This window comes from Prunus avium, chromosome 6 (assembly GCF_965620075.1).
Source record: "Prunus avium chromosome 6, drPruAviu1.hap1.1, whole genome shotgun sequence".
Classification (NCBI taxonomy): domain Eukaryota; kingdom Viridiplantae; phylum Streptophyta; class Magnoliopsida; order Rosales; family Rosaceae; genus Prunus; species Prunus avium.
Window position 1 is genome coordinate 39,164,377 of NC_142289.1, and position 9,736 is coordinate 39,174,112.

General features: G+C 37.1%; 1 protein-coding gene across 2 annotated transcripts in view; it reads left to right on the forward strand.

Annotated features, from left to right (window-relative positions):
• RGD3 (ROOT GROWTH DEFECTIVE 3) overlaps positions 1-8,320 on the forward strand; it is a 29,960-nt gene extending 21,640 nt beyond the window's left edge. For both annotated transcript variants that reach the window (XM_021961059.2, XM_021961061.2), the window contains exons 19-29: positions 1,527-2,065; positions 2,868-3,357; positions 3,442-3,510; positions 5,061-5,165; positions 5,770-5,997; positions 6,090-6,353; positions 6,438-6,487; positions 6,946-7,055; positions 7,131-7,213; positions 7,451-7,663; positions 7,863-8,320. In XM_021961059.2, coding sequence (XP_021816751.1) covers positions 1,527-2,065; positions 2,868-3,357; positions 3,442-3,510; positions 5,061-5,165; positions 5,770-5,997; positions 6,090-6,353; positions 6,438-6,487; positions 6,946-7,055; positions 7,131-7,213; positions 7,451-7,663; positions 7,863-8,030 — 2,319 coding nt within the window. In that variant the 3' untranslated portion in view covers positions 8,031-8,320. The remainder of the gene's footprint in view (positions 1-1,526; positions 2,066-2,867; positions 3,358-3,441; positions 3,511-5,060; positions 5,166-5,769; positions 5,998-6,089; positions 6,354-6,437; positions 6,488-6,945; positions 7,056-7,130; positions 7,214-7,450; positions 7,664-7,862) is intronic.
• The last annotated feature ends 1,416 nt before the right edge of the window (positions 8,321-9,736 follow it).

Sequence of the window (9,736 nt, forward strand, 5' to 3'; positions counted from 1 at the left end):
TTGACACTTTAGTGATGGGATACGAGATCATTAATACAGTATCAGGAGTCCATGGCCAGTCAGGTTGTAGAATTATGGGAAAATAATTGCAACAAGTCTCTGTGGTGAGTATATTTGGGCTTATGGGTGATCTTGAAAAGAAAAAGCAGTCATGAAGTGAGATGTCCTGGATCTGTGAACTGGAAACTTAAAGCTCTAACAATTCTTACTCTTTGGATATAGTCTAAAACAATAGAAGGTAGTGTGGGTATTTCTTATGGCTTGTTTTGGGAGTGCTAGGATCTAAGGGACTAGGTTGTGGTTTCAATTTGGTTTTGAAATATGTAATGCAATAGAATAAGATCAGAGAGCTAGAAGAGAAGAATAAGATGAAATCTAAGAAGCACATCCATCGTTACTCAACATGAAAAATTGGTAGAGCTGCTCTCAATCCTCAAAATCATGATTTTATCCTCTTGGGGTATACTAACAAGGTTGCTTTTCTGAATAGAACAATATTTGGGAATGATTTGGTCCTCGATCTTTGTGTCATAAGTCCTGGTTAAAAATTCTCAACCCAATCTCTTAAATGCTTAAGTGATAAGATTCTGTTCATTAAACTGCTTATTTGGCATAAGGTAAAAGGTAAAAGGCCTGGCTGGTATTTTTCCCCCAACTGGTGCTTACTGTGCAAAAATGACTGTGAAACCGGGGATCACCTGTTTTTGCTTTGCCCTATCGCCTCATCTCTATGGTCTAATTTGTTTAAGGTGGCCGGGCTAGCGTGGGGTAGCTACACAACATGCGGTGCGTTGCTTGAAGCCAGACTGAACTTTTTTGGTGGCAAAAGGAAGGGCTCAGTGTTAGGAAATTGTGCCTTGTTAGCAACTTTATGGGTAATTTGGGGGGAAAGGAATAGGAGAATTTTTGAGGATGTGGGTGGGGACGAGGTTGAGCAGCTTTGGGATCGTATCCGTGTCTGGACCTCTCTTTGGGTTTCTGTTACAACTGAGTTTAGGGAGATTGGCTTTCAGCTTCTCCATCTAGACTGGGAAGCGGCTGTTTTGTAGAGTAGAGGTTTCACCTCTTTTTTTTGTAGGGTGGCCCCCTTAGCCACCTTGTGATTTGGTTGCCCTACTCTTTTTTGAATAATAGTGTCTTTTCAAAAAAAAAAAGAGGTAAAAAATGGAACTTATCCAATCATGTTGTCTTCGGACAAAGACCGAAAAAAGGCCCATCTTATCAAAAATATATTTTGTTCATGTTATTTGTGTAGCTATCTGGTGCACTCTGTGCATTAGCTGCTAAAGATTTATTTTGTCCATAACAGTTTATATGTATCAGTTAAGGACCTTTTTTTTTCGACTTTTTTCCTTGTTTGACCTTTCTAGTTTTACTTAAATTTAAATTAGCTCATAGCCACTGCTTTGGAATATGAGATTGGAACATATATATTTTATTACATATGGTAGACCCTCAAAATTTGTGGACCTACTGTTGCGAAACTTTATTTTTGACTCATTGTTTATGTCAAATCCGGTTTGCAGGTAGTACGTTCTATTGCTCCTATGCTAAATGAAGATCTGAAATCAAAACTATTCACCCTCCTTCCATACATCTTTAAGTGTGTTCGCCATTCTCATGTTGCTGTTAGATTGGCTTCGTCTAGATGCATCACTTCAATGGCCAAGTCAATGTCAATGCATGTGATGGGAGCTGTAATTGAAAATGCCATACCCATGTTAGGGGATGCGACATCTGTTAATGCCAGACAAGGTGCAGGCATGCTTATTAGTTTGCTTGTTCAGGGTTTGGGTGTCGAGCTGGTTCCATATGCTCCTTTGTTAGTTGTTCCTCTTCTAAGGTGTATGAGTGATTGTGATCAGTCAGTCAGACAGAGTGTGACTCATAGTTTTGCTGCCCTTGTTCCTCTTCTTCCATTGGCACGGGGCCTCCCTCCACCTGTTGGACTAAGTGAAGGTTTCTCTCGAAGTACAGAGGATGCAAAATTTCTGGAGCAACTACTTGACAACTCACATATTGATGATTACAAGCTTTCTACCGAACTGAAAGTGACACTGAGGAGGTAGCTAAAACACTGAACCTGGACTGAAGTTGTAGCCAAGACTGTTAAACTAGGCTTATAATTTTGTTTAAAACAACTAAGGCTACAAGTCTAATTTGACATTAGGGTGATCTTAAATATGTTTCTACTTAGTTTATTCATGATGGTAGCTAAATTTTAATCCCTTTTGCGAAAGTGAGAAAAAGTTAAAAATGATTATATATCTTAGTGGTAGAATTAGTTAAGAACTGTTTGGTAAAACAAAAAGCTTAATTTAATTAAATCTCATTATATGTATATATATCCTACTGTTCTCAACCCTAGGGTTAGGGTTTTTGGTGCGCTGGGGGCTGTGTATGCTGGTGAATAGTGTTCTTTTATTTGTTTTGTTGGATGGGAAGTTTGGGGTATGGACTATGGAAGCAACCTATTTTCTATCTTAGATGTTTATTAATTGCCTCGGTGGCTCATTATGTTGTAAAAGATGTAACAAAGTAGTTTAGATAGTCAGATTTAATTCTATTGGTTATCCAAGTATTTACCTAATCTGGACAAAAAAATGAGTGCATTATCTTATGGGTTGAGATAGTCTTTGTCATTATAATTTTTTCATTCACTTGTTTGTAACATGTTGTTTATTTCCTGGTTATTTCTCACCCCCTCTAGTATGTGTAGTCTGACAACCCAGATTGTCAGTTTACTGAATCAACATTCCGGTTCTTAACTGTTTTTGTCGGTTATAAGCATAAACAGAAACATATAAATTGGTTTTCCTTTTTACTTAATCAACACTCTGGTTCTTAACTGTTATTGTTGGCTATAGGTATCAACAGGAAGGTATAAATTGGCTGGCCTTTTTAAAATGTTTCAAGCTTCATGGAATTTTATGTGATGATATGGGGCTTGGTAAGACACTTCAAGCATCGGCTATTGTGGCTTCTGATATAGTTGAGCATCGCACTTTAAATGACAGCAATCTCCCACCATCTTTAATTATTTGTCCGTCAACACTTGTTGGACACTGGGCCTATGAGATAGAGAAGTACATTGATGTTTTGGTGATATCCACTCTCCAATATGTTGGTTCTGCTCAAGAGCGCTTTTCTCTTCGAGAACATTTTGAAAAGCATAATGTGATAGTAACATCATATGATGTGGTCCGCAAAGATATTGACTATCTTGGAAAGCTTCTCTGGAACTATTGTATCTTAGACGAAGGACACATAATCAAGAATGCGAAGTCAAAAATTACAATTGCAGTGAAGCAACTGAAAGCCCAGCATCGTTTGATATTGAGTGGAACACCAATCCAGGTTGGTGACTCACAGATGTATGAAATTACCTGAAAACTTGGCAATTGTCCATTTTTCCTGAAAGTGACCTACCCTTTGTTGCAGAATAACATCATGGATTTGTGGTCCCTTTTTGATTTCCTAATGCCCGGGTTTCTTGGAACAGATAGACAGGTGTGTACATCTTATTCAGTTAAATTCTATTCATTTTGTCCTGTTTCTTGGATCTATATATCTGGTCAAGAATATCTTGCAGAGAACAATATCTTATAGAAGAAAACATAGAAAACAAAATTGTGAAAATACATGGGCCTTGAGGTTTCAGGCTAGAGGCACAATCGAAATGTGACACTGCATGCATTTCACCTGAAATGCTTTTCTTATAGGTACCCAGATGTCTAAAAGATTAGATTTGTTCTTGTTGCTTCATAGTTTAGTAAAATCCAGCTAGAAGAGATTAGGGAATAGGATATTTTGGAAATGTATTTTCAGCAGGAGGGGATTTATTGAACTTTTTAAAATTTTCCTGCTCATAGCTGAACCAGCATTTGGATAATTTTCTGGATGTTGTTTAAGTTGAATCGCTTTCTGTCATACAAGATTATTGGGTATTGGGTGATGGATTTAGTCCAAAAAATTGGATTGTTTTGGCCTGAGTGGGGATCCTTATTCAGGGTTATGTGAAAATTATTATATTTGGTCTAGGTTAACATAGTATTAAACCTAAGTTTGGGACCTTTTGGAAGCTAAAAATTGGGAGCCTAGTTCCCCAACCGACTACCCTTTATGACAGCCCTGAGTACTGTATAAATCTCAAGTCATGATCATGCAGCCGAATTATGCAGTGCCAAATGACTTTGCAAACAACCATTGCATTTATTCCTCCCTTGCTTATTGTTGATTTTTCTATGTGAATTATATAGTGAAGATCGTGTGCATGCATGGTTTACATTGCTCTTTTTTACCGTATGTGCTAAGAATCCCATAAATGTGATGGATGTAATGTCTGTTTTGAACACAATTTTGACATGTTAGATGAAAAAAGGGCACTTCAAGTCTCTTTTCATGCACTTGATTGAATTGATATGCCTCAACTAACTAAATTTAGTGGCCTTGATGATGGGGGTGGTCATTATTGTTATTGATATATCTTAAATCATAATTTACTGATTGTGATGATGATTAAAAAGTTACATCGAAGAAATATTTATGACCAAATTGTTAGTATTTTGAAAATGCTAAACAAGTCCGTATGTCTACACTCTACACGCTGTAGCCCTGAGTTTTAAGTATATGTTAGATTTGTGGTTATTTTCCCTGACTTGCATTGCATCACAAGTCCATAACCTGATAAGACTAAATTTTGGTTTGAACAATGTAGAGATGGTCCAGAATACAGTGAACAAGCCAAGACCTTTTTATCAAATCTATTTGGATGCAAAAAGAGAGTTTAAAATGAAATTTCCAAAGTTATCCAAAACTGAAGATCACAAGAGATGATACCAATTGAAAGAAGAGAGTATTCATAATCAACTACATCTATGGAAAATTTCCATTGTCAGTCGTGTGAATCAAGTAGTTTAAGTTATTTTTATTTCTCCTTCTTGACTTGCTAATCTCTTTACGATGTGAGATGTATGTAAATTTTGTATGTAATACTGTTGTACACTTTTGCCTGATCAACTGTCAATTAAATAAATTGTTGATTTCATGACTTTGGACAGTTCCAAGCCACTTATGGAAAACCACTGCTGGCAGCCAGAGATCCTAAGTGCTCTGCCAAGGATGCTGAAGCAGGAGCACTTGCTATGGAGGCATTGCACAAGCAGGTGGATTAATAGTTTCTTTATACCATCCTCATTTCTTTATCTTGAAAAGAAATTGTGCTATTTGGTGTGTGCTTCGACACAGGAGAGTATTTAATGGAAAATACCTTATTTGCTATATAAAAAAATTACCCAGTATGAGGTGGAAAAATGGCTTGGTTTCTTTGGCAGTGGAGGGTAGTCTTCTGGAACAAGAGTATGCGGTTCACCATACCAACCACCTTAATTTATCTACTTATCCTTCGAAATGGTCAATGGTAGCCTAATGGCCATCGACTGACCCCTCTTGCACCCACCATGCTTATAATTGGCCAACCCTTTGTCAGTGGTTAGATGATCCCCTTGGTAGCTGACCATGCCATATCGCTGGAAACTGTTTCCCAAATTTAGTGATGAAGCCAAACTATTATGAGAACATATGATTTTTTTAATTCTTTTTAATTGTGCTTTCCAAGTACTGGAACTTTAGAAAAGAGCAAACTATTGTTCTCTGACATTCTTTTCTGGTGAAGTGTGCCTAGTATGGTATTTACTCTTTTGCTTAAGTAACAAGAGTTTAGGCAGAGATGGTTGTGTTCTTCTAACTAAAGCATCTTCTATCAAATAGGTCATGCCTTTCCTCCTCCGTCGAACAAAAGATGAAGTCTTGTCTGATCTTCCCGAGAAAATTATTCAGGACAGGTTCTGTGACCTGAGCCCTGTACAATTAAAATTGTATGAACAGTTTTCTGGTTCACATGTGAGACAAGAGATCTCAAGTATGGTAAAACTAAACGAGTCAGCAGATACAGGAGGACGCAGTGATTCACCCAGAGCATCTTCTCATGTGTTTCAGGTAATTTTGTTATTTATTCTTGTATGTGATTCTATTTTTTATTTTTTATCAGTCAGTTCCAATCATATAATGAATGTCATCTGGTCTTTCAGGCACTTCAGTACTTGCTTAAACTCTGTAGTCATCCATTGCTTGTTCTTGGGGAAAAAGTTCCAGATTCCATTGCATGCCTTTTGTCAGAGCTATTACCTGGAGGCTCTGACACAATTTCGGAATTGCATAAGCCATACCACTCTCCCAAACTAGTTGCACTTCAGGAGATCCTTGAAGAATGTGGAATAGGCGTCGATGCCTCTAGTTCTGAGGGTTCCATAAGTGTGGGGCAGCACAGAGTCTTGATTTTTGCTCAACATAAAGTAATGCTCATTTATATTTGACTAATTCTCTTTTACATTTAGCCCTAATTTATGGCCTATAATGTACAATGGCATCTCATGCAGGCATTTCTGGACTTAATTGAAAGAGACTTGTTTCATAGTCATATGAAGAGGTTGGTCTCCTAAACCTATATTATACAGGTTGCAAATAGGTTGCTATGTTAGTGTCACACACACCTTTGTTATTTTCTCTACGAATTAGTTCTGCTGACATTATTAAGACTGTTTTGCAGTGGAAATGTATTCTAATGTTAGGTTTAGGTGACAATGTTGACCCACAATTTTGTTGATCAGTAACATTATTAAATGACTTCAACTGTTTCGAATGGAAATCTGGTTATTTGTTTTGATGTGTGATATGAAAATTTGCAAATTAATATTCCAGAAATTAATGGCCAAGTACACGTGACAAACAAGTAATTTGGTATTGTGGGCATAAAAGAATCATCCTCTAGTTTAGTGAACTTGTGCAATTTTCTTCACATAGGAACTGATACAGTTTCTTACAATTCACACAATGTTTTTTTCAACATTAACTGGTCTAATTTTCTTACATGTTGCTTGAAAGCAGTGTTACCTACTTGCGGCTGGATGGGTCAGTTGAACCTGAAAAACGTTTTGATATTGTTAAGGCTTTCAATTCGGATCCTACAATCGATGTTCTGCTGCTCACAACCCATGGTTGGAATTCTCTCTTTTTGCATGTGAAGTAGATTGACTATTATCACCATATTAAAACTTAATCACTTTTTGCAGTTGGTGGGCTGGGCTTGAACTTGACATCTGCAGATACTCTCATTTTCATGGAGCACGACTGGAACCCAATGCGGGATCATCAGGTGACCATCTTATGCCATCTTTATCCTCTAAGGAGTACAAATTTTCCTCTCTTGAAATTGGATACACATGCCATCTGTCACATTCAAGTCTACTGTTGAGGAATAAATCTGAGATGATTTGCAGGAAGCTCCCTAGTTGCTCATTATTGTTTTGAGTTTCTGTTAAGATGCTGCAACCTCTGCTTTAGAGGTCACTGTAAAGAAAAAATTGAGCATCTTACTGTTGTTTACTTGCAGGCAATGGACAGAGCACACAGATTAGGTCAGAAAAAAGTTGTCAATGTCCATCGTCTGATTATGCGTGGCACCCTCGAAGAGAAAGTTATGAGCTTGCAAAAGTTTAAGCTTTCAGTAGCTAATGCAGTCATTAATGCTGAAAATGCTAGTATGAAAACAATGAATACAGACCAATTGCTTGATCTATTTGCAACTGCAGAAACATCTAAAAAGGTATTGCTGGCTGGTCCTATCTTCTGCCTGTTTATGCCAATGTTGATCTCTTTTCTTATATGGATAAATATCTTTCTTTGTTTCTCTTCATCATTAATCAAATTTTTCTTTGTTTGTTCTTCCAGTTGGTTTTTCTTTCTTTGTTTCATTTTTGGTTTGGATGTCAATGACAAGTTTTAAATATTTATTTGTTTTCAAGGGAACTGTGTCTAAGCATCCAGATGGACAATTTGATGGAGATATGAAGTTACCAGGCACAGGAAAGGGGCTAAAAGCAATTCTTGGTGGGCTGGAGGAGCTGTGGGATCAATCACAATATACCGAAGAATACAATCTCAGCCAGTTCTTGGCAAAGCTTGACGGCTGATGCCCAGCTTTCCACTCTGTACAGTGTATATTTCTGAAGCAAGTCGGGACCCAAATTTTGACATTATAGCTCTACCGACCCCTTCCCCTTTGGTTGGTTCGCCCATATCCTTCGTATTTTCAGGAGCTTTGGGGCAAGAGTTGATTGAGTGGTTCCAGGAGTGAGCCTGGCGTCAGGGTTAATGGTTATTGGTGTCAAAAGACCAAAAAAAGTTTTGGAGGGAAAGAGAATTGTATATGCCGGATATTGTAAATACAATCAGCTTTATTTAAGTTGGCCATTATCTGGAAGTATTTTGCATTGATATTATCCACCTCATGTTAGATGAAAATGGCTCGGTATATAAAGCAATAATGCTAGCCAATATTAGCCATTGGGGAGACCACCTTAACATGACATTTAACGTGTGGAAAAAACATTTCCAGAAATTGAGATCTTATTCAATCAAGACGTGTGGAACAAAGTTCGCTCCGATGGAAAGAGAGATGTAGAAAACAGAATTAGGGTTTTAGGGTTTTTGTGTTTTCAGGGTTTTTGGTGTTTCTACGGTTTCAATATTTGCAGGGGTTTTCGATGTTTTAGGGTTTCATTGTTTTCAGGGGTTTCTTTGTGCTGATCATATTTCTTCACACAATTTTTAAAATTTCAATTTTGCTATCTATTTTAACCCAACAAGAAGGGCATTTTAATAAGCAATTTGGTTTCTATTCCAATTCATGTGAATTTAGTAAACAATTTGTAAGGAATTAGTATCGCTCCTCTTCTAATTCCATTTGGTTTAGCAAACAACTTCAATAGGAAAACAGAATCTAACTCTCCTCAATTCAATTCCTCCTAATCCAATTATGGATTAGTAAACATTCCATTTGTGTGTGGATTGAATTAAGGTTTCAACCCTGTTTGTGTGTCAATTTGATGTTTAAAAATATTAGAATTCAAATTGGAGATTGAGGATTTAAGGGAACACAAAAGATCTGCTAAAACGTAAATGAAAAAAACTGAACCTGTTCAATTATACTTGCATGTACCCTGTACCGTGAGCTAGGGTTGGCTTAGGCAAAGGCTAGGAGTGGTCAATTTGATGTGAAAATTTTGAGAATTCAAATTAAAGATTGAGGATTCAAGGTGACACAAAAGATTTGCTAAAACGTAATTGAAAAAACTGAACATATTCAACAATACTTGCCTATACTCTTTATCATGAGTTAGGGTTGGTTGAGGCAAAGGCTAGGAGTGGTCAATTTGATGTTAAAAAAAATATGATAATGTAAATTAGAGATTGAGGATTCAAGGGGATACAGAAAATATGTTAAAACAAAAATGAAAAAAACTGAACTTGTTAAACAATACCAGTCTGTATCGTGAGCTCGGGTTGGCTAAGCCAAAAGCTAGGAGTGGTCAATTTTTATGTTAAAAACTATGAGAATACAAATTAGATATTGAGGATTCAAGGGGACACAAAAGATCCGCCAAAACATAAACGAAAAAACTGCACTTTTTCAACAATACCAGTCTGTACCTTGTGCTAGGGTTGGCTAAGGCAAAGGCTAGTAGTGGTCAATTTGATGTAAAAAAAATGAGAATCCAAATTGGAGATTGAGGATTGAAGGGGACATAAAAGATCTGCAAAAACGTAAATGCAAAAAACTGAACCTGTTCAACAATACTTGCCTGTACTCTGTACCGTGAGCTAGGGTTGGCCTAGG